The sequence below is a fragment of the Macrobrachium rosenbergii genome, chromosome 13 (genome assembly GCF_040412425.1).
Source record: "Macrobrachium rosenbergii isolate ZJJX-2024 chromosome 13, ASM4041242v1, whole genome shotgun sequence".
Classification (NCBI taxonomy): domain Eukaryota; kingdom Metazoa; phylum Arthropoda; class Malacostraca; order Decapoda; family Palaemonidae; genus Macrobrachium; species Macrobrachium rosenbergii.
This window is the reverse complement of record NC_089753.1, coordinates 35,714,965-35,733,559: the sequence shown is the minus strand read 5'-3', so window position 1 is coordinate 35,733,559 and position 18,595 is coordinate 35,714,965. Positions and strand designations below refer to the sequence as shown.

The window sequence follows — 18,595 nt, the reverse complement described above, 5'->3', positions numbered from 1 at the left end:
CTCAGGATACGGTACCTTATGAACATCCCAGCATTCCCTCTACTAGTTCTTTACACTCATTCCTTTAGTCTCTTCTGACCTAGCAGTCCCACTATAAGTGCAACTTGCTCCAGTTTTCATCCTGTACAAAAACAAATCTCTGGGCCAAGCCCTACAACTGTCTAGAAATGGAAATCTTGTAAAACTAGCTTCTTGTGTGAAGGTCCTTTTTTGGATGAGTTGCACTGTACATTTGCTTTCTGGATGTCAGGGTGAGGTCTGTCACCTTAACTAGGCACTGTAAACAAACACTTTAGGAATGAACTTATGCCCTGGGTATTTTGCCAGATAGTTGGACATTTTGTCATCACACAAAGGTTCTCCTGTTCAAAGACAATGCAGCAAATATTACCAAGTTACTGTATTTCTTATCAAAGAGGCTTCATCCTTTTAAGTACAAATTACCACATTAAATTCCTACTTGCCACTTGTACTGTTGTTTCAAAATCGATTGGAACTTCCTATTGATATAGGATTCCAAATGTTTTCTCCTGCACAGAATTAAGAATTTCTAACATTATCCTAACCATGCATAACCTCTGTTTTATAGAAATTGAAGTTACTCCAGTACTGTATTTGTAACAGATTCCCGGTATCTGACGACTTTAAACAATTTTTGCTCTTTTTCTCAAATCAATTACTCAATTGCTTTCAATCATGGAAAGAAATCCTACTAATAACATTCACAAAAAATTGATTGCAAATGATCTTACATTGGCTTTCTTAAACAGTTACCAGATCCTATGAGGGTGTTCAAAAGTTATCATAGTATACACTTGAGTCCATCCGTCTACAGTGTACAGGATGATCATTAGATATACAGTTTTTACCCACTACTAGATACTAAGATTAAAACTCTATCCAAATTCGTGATCCCGTCTCAAATTGAAATCTTGAATAATGTGCGCTCATTCAGTAGTGGTGTGGCTATGAGACTGTATGTTGCACAGTACATCATTTGCACAACATCTTTGCAACTGTTTTTGTCATCAAAATAGAGCAACATTGCCATATTCCAATCTCTTCTGATTACTGTAATCACACTGATGCATTTCTTAAATACTTTGGGTAATTGAATGTGCTGTGAATCTTATTATCCGTTACATCATGATGGTGAATTGCCCACAAAGGGTACAAAGGGAGGAGGAAGGGATGTGTAGTAAGTTTGTCTGGCTTATGGCAAGTAAAAAATTTTATTTTTTCTGTATCTGTTCATATTTTCCTTGCTATTTATATTATGCCTGATAATGTTATAGAGGGCGTTCATATTAATGATCAAAAATAACTTAAGCCTAATTTTTATGTTAATGCTGTTGGATACACAATATTTATTTGTTCAACTGATTATGATAAACGCAACTAACTTTTAAAGCCATGACTTCCACGCTTGTCTAAACTTTAAATTCATTCAACCATCCGTAATAACTAACATATTAGACGATATATGCTTTCCTTCACAGCCTAAAGATTATTTCCCATAAACTTCCCTTATCAAATTAACCACAATCACTTTTTACATATATTAAAACAATTTTAAATAGATTTAAGTTACCTTAATTAGATGGAAACCTAAACCTGTCACTCTGTTGTCGTCTGCATTCGACATGTCAATCAAGACACCACTCCTTGATCGACTTCTGCTGCTTCATCATTCAGCGTAAACAACCATTCATCGACGGCTCTTTATTCAGTCATTATTATATAAATCAGATATATAAATATGCAAATGACCGAGAATATAGGTCAATGAATCACATAAGAAAATAATATATCTGGCCACAATAAAACCCTAAAAAGTGTGTGGAAATTTTTTCACACTTGGTGCAATAGATCATAAAATGAAGACCCCATTTCTGCACACAATCATCTTGTGCATCAAAACTCCCACACTGGAGGCCACATTTCCAAGTTTCGGGAACACTGCCCACAACCCAGGTCAGTAATGTCATACACTAAAATCTAAAGGTGCAGTGGTATTTTCTTGTACTCTTCCTTCTTGTTCTCTTGTCCAAGACTGAGCAGGAAGGGACAGGGGTACTGAGTGTACACAGTGAGGCCTGTATCACATCCCGACCGACAGCTGATCGGACTTCTTGTGAGAGGCCTCCTTGGGCTACTACTACTCCTCCTCTTCCTACAGGAGTAAGACAAAAAAGATGGGTTGGACAGCAAGGAAGGACTTGAAAATGGGGAGGAGGAGGAAGGAAACAGCTTATCCTTCCTCCCATTGCCCCTAGCCAGGGTCTTTATCTTGAGGAAGTAGCACTAGATGCCCTCAGACATTTTCCATGGAAATACCAACCACTTCCGGAGGTTCAACTGCATTTAGCTCCTAGTGGTTGCAGCTACAGTAAATGATAGCAATTGCTGCAGCTAAGGGTAACTGTATTGATCCACCACCTCCCATGCATACCCACCTCTTCCCTGAAAGGTGTACTCAAGAGGAAGAGTAGGGAGGCGTTTGGTGGCAAGATTGCCTGTTCTATCGAAAACTTTCCAACGGTAGCAAATTTTCCCAACAACCGGAGTATAAAATAGTGGGATCCACCAAACAACAGGTTATGAAGATTCATTACACTTGCCAATGCTCTTCACACCCCTGAATGTGACACTACTTTTCAGATAAATAAAACAAAGAACGAGTTCAACTTCAGTCAGAAGGAATGCAGCAATTCTCCTGTATAAGAGACAATGGTTTATGCTTTCATAGGAACAAATTAATTCCTTGATTGTTCTTGTCACATAAATATATCTTGGCTAAGTCTATGAAGTTAAAAAGTATGAACATCATTCCTCAGGTAGGGTATAGGGTAAGTTATTATAGTTATAAAACAATAAAATGATTCATCAAAGGAAATGGTTTTCAGTGAAATTTATTCAGAACTTCCAAGAGGAATGCTACCTTGCAACAAGAATTGGAACCATCCTTCCATCATTGATATTGAGGGGTCTACTGCATCCTTATTTTGTATTTCTTGAATGGAAAATGAAAGTTTATATATAGTACAATAACGTACCACTATAAAAGAATAGAAGTTTAACCAAATGAAATGGTCAAGTTGCACTATCATCTGCTTTGTATTGCTGTACTTTGTAAAATGGCTAATGCACAATTCCAGTAAATTTACTATTCCTACAAAACTGAGATATGCATTGTACTGTACCTGCAGTCTTACAAGGACACTAAGATAACTTTTAAGGTAGCAACACTTTTACTAAATTCCTGTAACATTCTGTAAAGCATAGCACTTCAAGCAGGTTTGTGTGGCATATGTGACACTGGTTCTTTGCAGCATATTTCAAGCCTGATATGTGTTACTTTTATCTTAATTTTCATCAGATCCCTTCTTACCTAGATTTCTTCTTGTTGTTCATGTTCACCTCATTGAAGAATGAATCCTTTGGGTAAGCCTCCCAAGAGTCTGGAAATGTAATTTGCTATTCCCATTCAACTACATGTACTGTAATGTATAACAATGATAAACACAGCACAAATGACATAAGCTGAAATATTTAGGAAAATCAAAGAAAGTTATAAAAGATTCTTAGAATTTATTTAGAATCTCAATGTCGAAACAATGCAAACGTCCAGTCAATCTTTTCTTCAGTAGAACAGTTAAACAAAAATGAACATGGCTTTATAACTAAATATTTTACAATACACCACAAAAGGCAGAGATGCTGAGAAGTATAAAATGTTACACAACAGTTTGTAGTTTGTAACTGCTGCTGCTGCTGCTGCTGCTGCTGCAAAACACACACACACTGGCTCCCTTCAATGACACTCAAGCGCTAATGGGACAAAACCACCCAGTTGTTGACTGCCAGACTGTGAACCAAAGCTCCTTTAGACGTTGTTCTCATTACTGTGCCTCACCAGCACCTTTCAAATAATATAAACCATACTTAACAATAGATAACTATTGCAACAAGAAATTCAGAGTGGTTTCAACCATTTGATAGAAGCGATTTTGCACCACTGAATAAAAGATAACCCGGCAACCGAGCATTTGTATGTTTACAGTTTGAGAGCTCTCACTCCTGGGTATTTGCCACTGCCACTGAATGTAACTGAAGAGATCCACTGATACAGGTCATGGTACTGGGAGCAGATTTCAAGTACTGTACTAATAATGTGAGTCATTCCATATATATATTTTAAATACCTCAACGATGTTTACCTGTGATGTGAGATATATTGTATATATATGTATATATAGATTATAACAACATCTGCTGCATGATGGGCCATGAAACTTGGTTTGCCTCATCTTGAATGACCTGTAGCAATGTCGACTCAAGGCCACAATGTCCAGGGGTGCACGGGTGGTTGGACTGGATGCTTATTGTGGCTTTTATTGGATGACTTCCTCTCCAATATACATATATTTAGTCTGGTAGTCTTTTTATTACTATTAGTACTAATTTGGCCTCCTCATCATATCAAGAGACTGAGTCCATAATTGCAACGACAACAATGAATCAAGTTCATTTATTTGTTTTGGTGTCGACAGCACCAGCTCAACTTCCTTGCAGCAGCCCAGAACGGCCTGACCTTGAAAAGCTTGGCATGAAGGAGCTTATGCTTTTGACTGAACATTTTCTTTAATTATAAATAATATGGAAGGTTATATTTCATATACATTATTTGACACGACCTAATAATAGATTTATTAATGAACAAGATAACAAGAGAAAACTTAGATCCTATTCCACAAGAAAATAATATATTCATACCAGATTGAAGCAATTAACATCTATCTCACAATTAAAAGTATATAGAAATTAACTTTTATCCTTCTCTATTATAAATATCAACATAACATAATAATAACCACTTTCAATGCACATTCACAAAATCTCTCTAGAGCATTATGAGCTCAGAGAGAAAAAAGTTAAGGGCTACTTGCTTGTTTTATAATTTACACCAACCAGTAAAGTTATAAAGTGAAAAATGAGAGCGAGCGCTTAATATCATAAAATCTTTTTTTTCATTTATGGTATTTGTGTTAACATTTAAATATGGGAAACCCAGAAGTGATGGCTGATGGACCCCTAGCATACTGCGAGAGAGTATACTCTCGCAATTTTCTCAGGGAGGATGGGAGGGGAGAGGGAGGGCTCCGACAGGCCGTACACATTAGCGGCAGGGCCTCGATGCCTTCTTTCCACATAATTGACTAGGACACTTTGGTATGGAAAAAGGCATAAAACTTTTTTTTATAACACGACTTAATATTATTAGTTCTTTTACATAACACTTAATATGGCAGAATTGAATATGAATTCCACACACTCTCACATGACAGTTGCATGTATGAAAATTGCCACGGAGAAGAAAACGTCCATTAGCAACAGTATCTATACCATGTAATAGGTATGCCAGAGGGACTGAATTACATGGAAACTTGTTTCTTCTCTGATGATGCAGCATGTACACCACTCCCTCTGTGTGAAAACAGGGCTTAAACACTATATCGAACTGAGAAAGAGAGAAAGTGAGAGAGGGGAAGAAATGATATATAATAATTTTCCAGAGCCACAGAACAATGATCAGTAGATGACAAGCTATCATTCTAACCTAAGAAAATTTAGGATTCTAGATGAAACGAAGGTATATTGCACACAGGCCATAATGTATTGCATCCTCCTAAGTCAATTGAATGGCAGATATATTCAGGAAAAGCTTGCCAACAGTCCATTGGACCAATACACAGGCTACTGTCTTGCTACAGAGGGGCTTTAGAGAGGCTGTATGAGTCTGTAAATATCAAGCATGCTGCTATACACAATAATAAAGAAAACTATATACATGATTTTATGAACAGTTTCACTTACAGAATGTGAGTAGTTTTCATTGTTAGTATGTGACACAACCTGGACAGACACTGCAGCTAGTGACTCCTGGTCATCGGGGCCTTGTTGGAGGGTTCTTCTTCTTCCTTCTGCTTCATCTTCTTCACACACACTCACATGTATCACACCACCTGACCACTATACTGTGCTCTCACACACCAACACCACCACCACCATCACCAACACCACCACCACCTCCACCACCACCACCTCTCTCCAATGACATACCATCAAAACTGCTACCCTGAAGTGGTCAAGTCTGGTGCCCTGGTATTCCCATGGTGATGATACTTATTTCGGGTTATCATCATCACCAACACAATGGGTTAAGGTGCAAAGCCAACAGCATAGGCAACACAGAGGGTGGTAGCCTGACAGTGTACTAAAGACGACACTGGAAGGGTACAGTTGACCGGGTCATTAAGTCTTTAGCAGCAGCAACTGGGTGATGGTGACCTGGGGTCGGCCAGGTCGCATCTGCCACTTTATGCACCCTCTGTGGTGGTAGCACCGACGGACCAGGTAACGCTCGGCTGGCGACCTGGCCTAGCCCAGCCCTGGCCGACTGCAGCTGGATGAGCCACAGTTGTAGTATATCAGATTAGTGGGATGTCTAGTGTGGGGTTGGCTGACCAGTGGGGCCCACCAGGGGCAGAGGCAACACATTTGCATCACAACCATGAACTGGCCAGGCAGCCTCACCCTGCACTCACCATCTGCACACTTGAGATCACCATCTAGTTTGACAGTTCCCAATATTCACTCACACACCACGCCAACCTGCAATAAGAAACATGGCTATTTTTACATAAAATTATTCTTTATTTATCCTACTTCCTTTCCACTGGCTACATTAGTCAGATCAATGACTAAAGGACAGATGTCTATTTTTTTCCTCATTCACTTCTACTTCATTCTACTTTATGCCTAACTTTACAAGGGTTTAAATGACAAATTTTTACCGTAATTTGTATTTATAATGTTCAGGCCATTCATTACAGAACTGAAGATGAATCACTAGGCTACAAGCTGGTCTAAATGCAAAAAAAATATTGTAATTTTATTCAGTTGCTCTTAAAACCAAACTGTGTAACATAGCAGGCAGTACTCAATGCCTTAAAAGTGTAGCTTCAAACCAGGGATGAACTGCATTCTCCCTTCAACTTTACCTTCATTTAATTTACTTTTATTGATCCAGTTTTTTTTATCTCATTACTAGTCTCCAGGGTGAAGCACTCATTCTAGACACGACACTACGGTCTATTATTTGCTGGAAATATAAGACTCGCCCTATTTTGCAGGGCATATTCTGTAAATTTAAAAATACCACTCATTTCCCAAATAATCACAGTCCTAACTACTTTATAGTTATTTTGAAGCTTCTAATCTATCTCTATCACAATATTATTGCATATGGGAAGAAACATTTACCACCTGTATTTTTAGACAAGTTATGGGATGGGATCTTGCTTTCACAATACAGTATTTTTCTGAATTATAGTAATGGCATTTGCTTCACACATTGACCAGTATAAGCCTAACCTACCATCTCTTCTGACTGGGTTAATTGTTATCATCTAATATTGTAATAGTAAGCCTACTTAAATACAGTATTAAACCATTTTTTACTTAGATACGGAACACAAACAATTTACCACTGCATCATAGGTACTTCAACTAACAAAATCATACAATAAAAATGCCACCATACAAGCATCTATCATGATAAAAAAAATGTATTTTCCATCTGTCTGACTATTCAGAAGAAAAAAATCTTTATTTCCCTCCCTCTCTTCCTCACACATACAGTACTGATAATGTACTTTTGAGCACATAAGACATATATTACAATAATGTTATATTTATGATGTATGGTCACAAAAATTAAGAGTCAAAATGCATCATAATTACTCGTAATTACCTAATCATACAAGCTAACTTAAACAATCATACAACTCTATGACTAAGCTTAACCTAAAAGTCTTTCTTTCCTCTTTCTCTGTAAACACCTAAAATACAAAGTCTCCTATACTGACATTTAAGCAGTAAGCTATATATATAAAAAAAGGCCATTACTAAAGTGTGCAATACATAGACTACTTTAATTTGTAATTTGTACCGAGTTGAATGCCTGGTAAGTCTACAATATGCCCCCCCACAAAAAAAAAGCCCCCCCAACTCTCTCTATTTGGTGCAGATGATATACATTCAAATATACTTGAGATATTTTGCAATGATAAAACAAATACTGTACAGTAAAATATAAAGTATCCTAATTGGTTAAGTACACTTTAATGCACACAATTAATGATCAATATTGTTGGAGAATGAAATCAAAAGACTGAAACAGAGTGCCAACAAAACCCAATACTCAGTGGTCATAAAGAACGAAGTAATATATGGTTACACTTAAAATTTGTGTTGAAGCTAATCATTTAATTAATAATAGGGACTGTATAATATATAAAGGCTTATGAATCCACATTTGTATGAAGCAAAAACAGCTCATATGAAATGTTACCTAATACTGTATAGTACAATATTTACTGTTAAATGGTGATAGCAAAATCAATGTAATGTTCAGAAGAATCATAATGACTTTTCATAAAACCATGTTTTAAAACTGTTGACACTATACTGTAGTTGCTTATACTCAAGGCTAACCCTTATACTTAGAAATCTTCATGAAGATGAGATGACCAGTATATACTGATACTTTAAATAACAATTAGCACTGAAAACTGTAATACTGAGTAGTTAATAAAAACTGAGAAAACATTTTCCACTTGAGATGGACCTCTGCATAGTTTATTTTCTATTTGACTGCATTAAATCTTTATTGTATATAATGGGAAATAAAATATTCCAAGTTATAAAATAATTATTTGACTTGCATGGGTTTCATATCTGTTGAGTCGAACTTTTGTTATAAAGATCACAGTAGTCTGTGTTTACATCTCAGGGTGGGATTGGTGTTAAACTTGTGAACTTGTCCTCCAGCTTACAAAACACACCATGAATTTCCTAAACTTTTTTCAAAGATGGCAAATATGGTACTTCTTAACAGCACAATATAAAAAACTGTGAAATGATAATGTAATTGTGTTACCTGAGGCTGTGGGTTTCACAAGTGAGTGTTGGTTGCTGTGTTGGATGAGTTGGACTTGCCGGCATCTTCAGAGGATGGGGAGCTTACAGGAGAGATTGGAGCAGGAATGGGTGGTGCATCTTTCCTAGGTGGCATGCGTTCATTCATTGCATCTAAGCCCTTAGCCTCCGCAAATGATGTAATTTTGTGATTGGGAGAGAAGCCTGCCATTGCTGTAACAAGACAAAAATAAGTTACAAAATGATCTTCTGGCATTCTTAATCAATGTAATAAATATTCTAAAAATAACCAAAGGTTAATGACAGAGAAAACTTGTACTGTATAAACATTTGAGTAAGTATGATGGGCTGCTTTCTTTAGTCTTACTTCCCAATTACAGCTCTCCACACATGAACAAATACTATAAAATTATGATGCAGCCATCTCCAAATTTGTGTGCCTCACTTTTCAAACTGAACACAGTATGACTGTATACAATGAGGCACATTTAGAGTTTTGAGTAAAAATACAAAAGCCTTCCATTTACATGCAGTATTTTAATTATTCAAAACAGAACCTAGTATTAATGGAAAATTATATGAGTGATAAAAGCAGTTAAGTGCCACAAGGGAAAGTGTACTTTTAGGAGCCTTACCACTCCTCCAATATTTTGAACTTATTTAAAAACAAGTTCCTCACACTTGAAAACATGCTCACCATTCTTGAGTGATGCTTTGCCTCCAGACAATGCTCCAAGAGGAAGAGCACCAGTTGGGGTAAGGCCCTTCAGCTGAAGGACACTCTCGCTCTCCTCTCTGTAGCAGTAAAGATCTTATTAGTGACTAGGTCATGACATCTTTTAATTCACTTATCCAACCATCTCAGAAGATACATTGTATGTAATGTCTTGGATAAAAATTTGGTGAATTTAAAACTTAACATTCAATAAAAAAAAAATAGATGCATAAAAACAATCTGGTTATTTAAACAATAGTATTTTAGGCCACTTACATAGTTGCAACTGTGAAAATCTACAAAATGCTTCCTTTCACAAACACAACCAAGCATAAGAAACTTGATATTACCACTAAACTGGTTTAATAAATGAATACCATTTCATTACCATCAAGGTTAATCAATGTATAGACATTCACACAAGAAAAGAGAATGCCAAAGATACAATATTCAGCAATACAACACAACATGGATCTAAGTTTTGAGTATCGGCATACACACTGTTTTATGGTAGCAACACAGTATTAAGCAGTAGAATAGAAAATGGGTTGTGATATACTGTAATGGGAAAACAGGAAAGAATCCTTATTAACACTGCAATACAACAGATGACCAAATGTTGAAGCACATGAATAAGAGTAAGAGCAGCAATCAAATATATACACATGAATTTTATGAGCACTGACCACTACAACTATATGTAAAGAAAACCATCACTAACACATGAGACCACCTAGAACATACAAGATTTAAAGACTTACAGGAATATTAAATGCATTGTACAACAACTAACAATTCATGCCTTTCACCACTGTCATAAAATGAAAGCAACAAATACATGAAAACAATATTCCTTCTTACCTTAATACAGAGAATACACGAGCCATCTTTCCAATGGCACGGATCTTGTTTCGGATAACTTCCTTCCGCATTGCTGCCCCCTTCTCTGTGGAATACCAGTAAGCAAAATGAGTCTCTCTCTCATGATGATAACATTTGCCCTTGGAGTCTCAAGCTAAATTTAGATAAAATGCTTCAGCCTTCAAGGACTAACAACAAATGGGCCAGAAATCTGCAAAATCTTTTGCCCTTAATGAAATTTTCTGGACCAAATGACTGCGGAATATTATTTTTCAATCACAACAACCAGGTTGTTATCACCAAACAACTTGCATGTGACTACTACAATATTAGTTGTAAAAAAAATCACTAGTATTTTTAATCCAAAATGTCAGGACATCATATCCAGTTTCTCTGGCGAATGAAGGCGGCCAAAAGCCACCACTTTAAGACGTAACATAGACAACACTCTTGGCAAGACAACACACATACAGGTGGTACATCCCATACAGTATTCTGGCATCATCACATCTCAGTCAATGCCACAGTATCCAGTCCAAATGATGATCCCCCCCATCACAGTCTGGAGGAGATTTCACTCACCAGTGTCGGTCATTGCAGCAAACACATGTATATTACAAACACAGTGGTTAGTGAAGTCTCCTCAAAATAGGGTAGATCAAAATGAACCTGTGAAATGAAGCCAAGAACAGCAGCATCTATGAATCCTAAAATGCAATTGAATCTAAACTATTTCCCTCTACCTTGATAAGCCTTATCATCATCTTCAAAATCATCATCAGAATCTTCATCAAGCACTAATTCTTGGGACTCGTTTTCCTGGTGTTATGCAAAAGGGAAAAGGAGTCCCCGTGAAATTTCATCTCAAGGCTTTTACGTAAGGCAGGGATTACATGCAACCAGTTCTTACTCCAGAAAACTACTTCCAAAACTGTGCTGTTCAAATGCAAACATCAGAAAGAAAACAGTCCTCTCTGATTTCTGCATTAATGACAGCAAGTTTTGAAAGGAACTCAGAGCTAAGTAAAAAAAAAAGTAAAGTTTTAGAGCTTTAGCATGTAATACCGGTCTTTATACAAAAAAAAGACACTTTGACTAAAGTTTGTTCCCTCCCAATCAAACTGGGTGTCAGCATTGGCTTCAACATGATTCACTTGAACATATCTTCCATCTAGATCAAGATAAAACACAGAGTTTTTCCACTTACATTGAAATGCTAATTGATTGCTCTTGACAAGAAATCACCAACTAAATGCATGACTATCTTAGAATAACAAAGCAAAGACACAAGCATAGTCTAAGAGCTACTAATCATTACCTCTTCAGACTTTTAAATGATTTATATTTATTTTTTTTTTGTCTGGTACTGCTGGCCATAAGTGACCTATGCCAAGATTATTCTGAACAAGAAAGCCACTCATAGCTAGCCAGAGTAACCTACATTACAGATTTTGATAAAAAGCACCATATCTAACCACAATTTCAAGCACAAACTTAGCTCTGAACATAGCACGACCTGCATTGCTGGTTAGCTGATGTGATTAGCAATCAAAATAACTGTCTAATCAAGGAATTCATTTAGCTTCTTCATCTTCTTATTGTCTTTAGGATGAAAAAATACCTATTGGAGTCAGTCATGATGAAAAGTATACCTCGAAAATGAAAACCAAACAAAGAAAAAGGGAAAGTCGGAAAAAAAAACCTCGACATTCATGCTCCAACTGAAAAAGTAAAAATTGGTTAAACAATGCACTTCAGACAGGCATGCAATCTCCTTACTTGGCTCCATGCCTGGTCTGCTCTTGACTTACCCGGCACAATTAGCACTGCTGTTGCTTGCAATGTTTGCCACAACAGTATCAACATGTAATAAGGTCCAAGAAGATAAGCAGGTTTGGTTGGATTTTATGTGCACGCAAGCCACAGGAAATGGAAAGAAAAAGGAAATACTAGATAAAAAAGATACTGGAGATAATACGAATGAAATTAACAATAAACCCAAGATGATACTGGTTTAAAGACCATAGTGCTGCATGACCAAAAACATCATTCTAAAGCTACGCAAGGGATGGCAATTGCCCCTCAAAAAGAAAATAATAAATAAAAGAAAAAGAAAAATATAGACAGCAATAAATACAAATTACATAGGAAACTATAAAAAAAGTTCTGAATTATCAATAAGGCAGCGATAAAAATCTGACCGTGAATACTGGCGGAATTTTATTCTGTAGAAAAATTAGCATAGCAACAAAATTAAGGTTACCAAAACGAGCAAGGAAATAAAGAGTCCAAAAGTACCAGTACTGTGACGACTTAAAAGTACATAGGTAAAACAAGACAGAAGATAATAAGAGGAAATAAAGCATAAATGCACTTTGAACAGAACTCAAAAGAGCCAGCAGTATTCACGGCTTAGTGACTGAGGGCAACCGCCGTTCTCTTGCATAAAGCTTCACATTTTGTGGCTAAAACAGCATTGGTATAACTGTGCTTTCTCCCCCTACAGACGAGTCCAAAGGAAAAAAAGTAATAAGAACCTGACAATCAGCCATTTCCAGTCAGCATGCAGCAGATTCAGTCATTCCAGACAAGCACCGAGTGTGACCTCAAAGATCTAAGGTAAGTCAAATTTCCCAGACAGGCAATAATAATATACATGGCATCTAAACATAACAGAGACAATGAATTTGAGACCATGGAGCAACTCTCATGCTAATTCCTGCTAATTACCAGGTAATTAGACCTGCTCGTTTGCCTTGCATCAGTCCATTTCATTGCCTTTGTTAATTGCTGTCAAATAAAATGACATGACTCCAATGGATTTAATGTATGAATTAAAAAATGGATATTCTTTTATTACAGGCCAAAAGAAATGGCTGTATGTCATGCGAACTGGCCTGAATTATTCACCTTTCATTTACTCCCCTACACAAGCTGCCCATCACCTAATGTGAAGAGGACAGTGAACATCCTTTAACAGTCCTAGTTCTTTCACTTAAAACTCCACATGAAGAGAGTCAATGATAATAGGAAGATTATAGAAAAAAGGAGCTCGTGGGGCTATAAATTTCTACATATACAAGTGTATATATGTATATATATATTTACATCTATATATATATATATATAATATATATATATACTGTATAACAAAAAAATAAAAAAAGTTGGGAAAAAAACCAGCCCTGCAAAAGTTGTAACATGAAAACACTGAGCTCAAATTTCCTCCTAGATTTTGGATACTGGGTAATTCTCAATTTGAGTGGTCAGACACTAGTTACTATATGTTAGGGGGTAAATATAAGTGACATTACTACAGAACAGGATTACAGTCCTATACAAACAAAATGGTTACCTCTGTACTTCTATATACTGTACTATACTGGAGATCTATATATTCCCTTCATGGTATATCATCGACTACTATATTTTGAGAATACTGTTTTTGGGATTTAGGATTGACGGTGAAGTTGTTACACCAGTGAAGTGAAAAGGTTTATTAATCTACAATTACATTAATTAATCTTTTTTCACTTTTTTTTTAAAGTTTGGGTAGTGAGTGCAGCAGTAAGTGTGGGGAGAAGTTGGTGGTGTAGGCCGGGGTGGGGAGCCAGACACGTAAATAAAAAAAAATCATGAAAAATACTGTATATCGTGAATTTAGCTGGGGAGAAATGTGTATCATGCGCGCACAATCTGCCACAGGATTCGTTTCATATCCAGGACAGGTTGTAGCCACAGGATACAGTGATACCTCCACCCGGCTTCCAATGTCATTTACGTGATGGCACGTGGTGGTGACCAGCACGTCACACACAGTGTACAGCAGCAGTGCTGGCGCAGAGTCGGGCAGCAGCTCCCACCCAACTTGCCACTATCAGATACTAAGGTACATCTATCTAGCTTTCTCCATGACTATGCTGGCCTGTACACATAGTACTAATTTGTCAGATGTTGAGAGACAACAATCACAGGTACAACTCTTAATATGGTTTCCAAATGTGAACTTTGAGATCAACCACTGAATTACTGTAGTAGTAGTAGTAGCAGTAGTAGTAATAGTAGTACTTGACATCAACAATATTCAATATACATGACATTACTATTTCACTAACTACTTTACGTTAACAGGCCACATAGTACTTTCTACAGTGATACTACAGAGCCTCTGGACACTAATATGAAGTCTTACCATCTTCCCCTTCACCATTCACGAGAACAAAAAGAAAAAGCAGAAAAGACTGGTAAACACTTAAGACAATCAAGATGTGAAGAATTCCATCATGTGCCATTCAATAAAAATTTGATAAATAATAAAGAGCATTACGATGATTCTTTTTTTAATAATGAGAGACATATTCTAGTACCAAGATCCTGGTTTTGTCATATTCTCTCATCTGGCGACAGCAAGTTTTAGTTGCAATACTGTCACAATGCTCTCACTGATGATGGAACCAACAATTGTTTCATTTCATTTTGAGCAAAAAAAAAAAAAAATTAACAGGTCACCAAACTTTTAATAATAAAGAAGTCTATTAATGATAAAAAGGTAATAATAAATACAGAGAATAATCACTGATAAACTTCAAAACTATTTCTCCAAGAGAGAAACAATGGAAAAGATAAAAACAGAGCATGCAAGAACGATGAAAATAGTTAAACCATGGTCTTCTAACGGTAGACTTGTGGACATTAGACAGAATGATAGAAAAGGATAAAAATAAATAAGATAAAACTGTGTATATACATATACCTTGACTACCAATGACCCAGTATGGAAGAGTTTTCCTTTCTAGTTAACTATCATGCAAAATGGTCCAATGGAACACTAGAGAAATATATATAAATTTTAAAACTTCCAAGCACAGTAAGCAAAGGAGTGACTCAAAATTCAAGAATGAAATCTCATGACGACCTCCTACCGGCATATTAATTTCCATCTCTTACTCTAAAATCTACCTTATCATCTACACGTTTCTTTCAATATAAAATGCTAATTCATCCTCTTCTTGAATATACGGCAAGGCAGGTGGTGGTTTACCAACAAATCCTAAAACACTGGCTGGAACTGTTATCACAGGAAAAGGTTATAGTTTTTAATAAATGTAAATTATATTATTTTTCCCTTTCTGAATAATTAAAAACTAGTATTAAGGAAAAATATGACAACTATTTTAACTATTACATATCCCTCAGTTAACTCCTTTACTTTCAGAATTTCTTAATTATCAAATATATACTCTAATTTACTATAACTACTTTATAACCAATAATGTAAAAGAGGAAAAAGCATGAATGTGATAAATCACCTAAAAATGGCATAAAAAATATCCTTTGATATGTATGAAATGAGTTACTTAAAAATGTCCATTCTGATACAATATACAAAACTAAAGCCACTTCCATCCTCATTAATTCCAAGTTGTTTGATCTAAGCAGTGAAGGGTTTAAATTACTGTATATGAGTATAGTACCTACATACCTAATGAAAAGGCATACAAGCTTTCAAAAAATAAAACTGTACAAATGTGTAAATGTACTCAAGCAATCAACAATAAATATGTAGATCATGCTTTAAATCATCTTAATTGTCTTGGTGGAATTAAACCCACAACACTTCCCTTATTATGGAATCACAGCAATGCCCATCTTGAGGCTCAATTCAAGCTGAACTAGAATACCAAATCAATGCTGGGTACACAAACAACTTAGTCGATTGCTTTCATAAATTTTTATATATGATCATTAAAATAAATAACGTAAACTTTGGTAAAAATTAATTAACTGATATAAGACCAAGTGGAAAAAGCAAAAGAATAAAGAAAAAACTTGCAGACAAAGCATTTTACCAAAAAACCAAACATGAAAGAAACAAGTGTTTCTAGAACTATCCTCAAATACTATTTAGTCTTTTATAACAACTTACTGCCTAACACTTATAAAAGAATGACTGGTGGAAAACGATTAACTTTGGCAAAAATATTTTGGATAAAATTAATTACCACTTTCATAAGGTGTCCTGTTGACAATAACAAGCTATTATTATAATTCTTAAATACTGGTTTTTATTCTATAAATTTCACACTTGTCTGACAGTATAAAAAAAAAAAAAGCAGGGATAGTTATTTGACACAGAACTGAACTTTCATCAATATAATTGTCATCCCTTAAAAATAAACAAATAATGTACAGTGCAATATTACAACCACAGAGCCCCTTCTGAGAGGATGCTGGGAGATACCTCTTGGCAGTACTGTATCTATTTACAATATCTCCTCTAATCATGTTTTGTCAAGTCCCTTCTACCAACATAGCCTAACCCAATACTACAATTTAAAATTTAATTTAGGTGAATAATGCCAAACAAAATTTATCAGAGGTCAAAACATGAACAAATAAATTATCAGACAAGAAAGAACTTTAATCTTCAAATAAGGTCAAGCAAATTCTACAGGGACATACTTCAAACATTCCTGACCTTCGCATTGAAGTTCATCAAGATCAAGTTGTTAAACCATGTCCCAAGACTAATTTTTAAATATAGCAGACCTCATTAACTCAATCACTATACAAAAGATGTGTTTAGTGTTTTATTAAGAAGCTAAAATTCTAAAAAAAAAAATTAACATTGCTTCCTTTATCACTTATTCAAAACCTACTGACACATAGTTCAACTGATCTCCATTCAAGTCAAGACACCTATCACCAGCTGTAAAATTACAAGTTTGATTAATGAACACAGAATATCCTCTAAAATGAAAATAAAAATTCTGAAAAAATCAGACTCGGGAAAAACTGTACTTTATCAAAAGAACTTCTCAAAAAAACAATTGGCAAAAGTCAAAAGATTTCTTTCCAAAAACCTTGTGATAGAATTTTTCAAACACACACCCTCAATTTTCAACAGCATTCCTCCAAACCTGCAGCACATGATGTGTATCTGTGTGTCAACTAAGTAAATTTCTCCTGCCAACAATCCTGCCTACAGTAAATGCGTCATCAGTAAAATTTCTTGACGCAAAGGCCCTTAGGTAGCATAAACCAACCATTAGCCCAGAGCTAGACGTCTACTCCAATATAATTACAGTACAGTATGCTTCCAAGCTCCCCCACCTGACAAAGTGATATTAATGCTTAGATACCTACCTTCATCAAGGGACTCCTCTCCATCCATCAGCTCATCATCGGAGCAAATGTTCAGAACATTCACTAACATCTCAGTTACTGTAAGTGTAAAAAAAGTATAGATTATTTATTTGGAAATTTAATGCACCAGATGATAACCATGCAAGTCTTGAAATTGTATGTTTGATAAACACTAACTCAGAAGTACGGTATACAGTACAACTATCACAAGGACACAGTACAGACTTTTAAAATGGGAGATGCATGCCACATTTGCAAAATACATATCTAATGAGAGACTGGCCACTGTGCTCTAACTACCTGAGCAACAGCAACTTGAAATATTAACCCTGCTACTATTTAGAACTATTTCACCACCACACGACAATTTTGAGGAAACTCAATATTGACTTGGAATAATTTGTGCAATACACAAGTTATTCCAAGTCAACCCCCTTTGTGCCTACTCAGTTCACACACACACATTCTACACACAACTGGGAAAGAAAATAATAAACACACACCTAATCCACTTGCCAAAACATGGTAGTAGTTTCAGACACGGCCAAGCAACTCGAAGCTCAATTTTCAACCTTGGAAAGCACCCTTATTCATTGTCATCCGATTTGCATAAGGATATATGACTAAAGCTGCTAATGTCAAGGTCAACAGATATAAAAAAAAACCCAGTAAAATCAAAGTCAGAAGAGATGAAGTAAGCAACCACCCGAATTTTACCTACATTTTATCTAAACCCTTTGAAACTCGATATTCCATCAGATGATAATATAAGGAGCTACACAATGATGCTAGTTCTAAACAGTTAAGTCACAAATTTCCAAGTGTAAGATCTTAAATATAATGGTCAAACATAAATGGCATTGATAAATA

At 35.8% G+C, this 18,595-nt stretch overlaps 1 protein-coding gene across 17 annotated transcripts in view; it reads right to left on the bottom strand.

The window, feature by feature from the left end:
• Positions 1-3,571: 3,571 nt before the first annotated feature.
• The window catches only part of LOC136845177 (serine/threonine-protein phosphatase 2B catalytic subunit 2-like), a 280,643-nt gene continuing 265,619 nt past the window's right edge, over positions 3,572-18,595 (bottom strand). For 4 of the 17 annotated variants that reach the window (XM_067115160.1, XM_067115150.1, XM_067115154.1 and 1 more), the window contains 6 exons: positions 17,726-17,803; positions 12,391-12,414; positions 10,580-10,664; positions 9,701-9,798; positions 9,005-9,216; positions 3,572-6,675 (listed from right to left, as the gene is read on the bottom strand). In XM_067115160.1, the coding sequence (XP_066971261.1) occupies positions 9,020-9,216; positions 9,701-9,798; positions 10,580-10,664; positions 12,391-12,414; positions 17,726-17,803 (482 nt within the window). In that variant the 3' untranslated portion in view covers positions 3,572-6,675; positions 9,005-9,019. Of the gene's footprint in view, positions 6,694-9,004; positions 9,217-9,700; positions 9,799-10,579; positions 10,665-12,390; positions 12,415-17,725; positions 17,804-18,595 lie in introns of all 17 variants that reach the window. The other 13 variants (XM_067115152.1, XM_067115161.1, XM_067115158.1 and 10 more) reach the window with 5 other exon arrangements.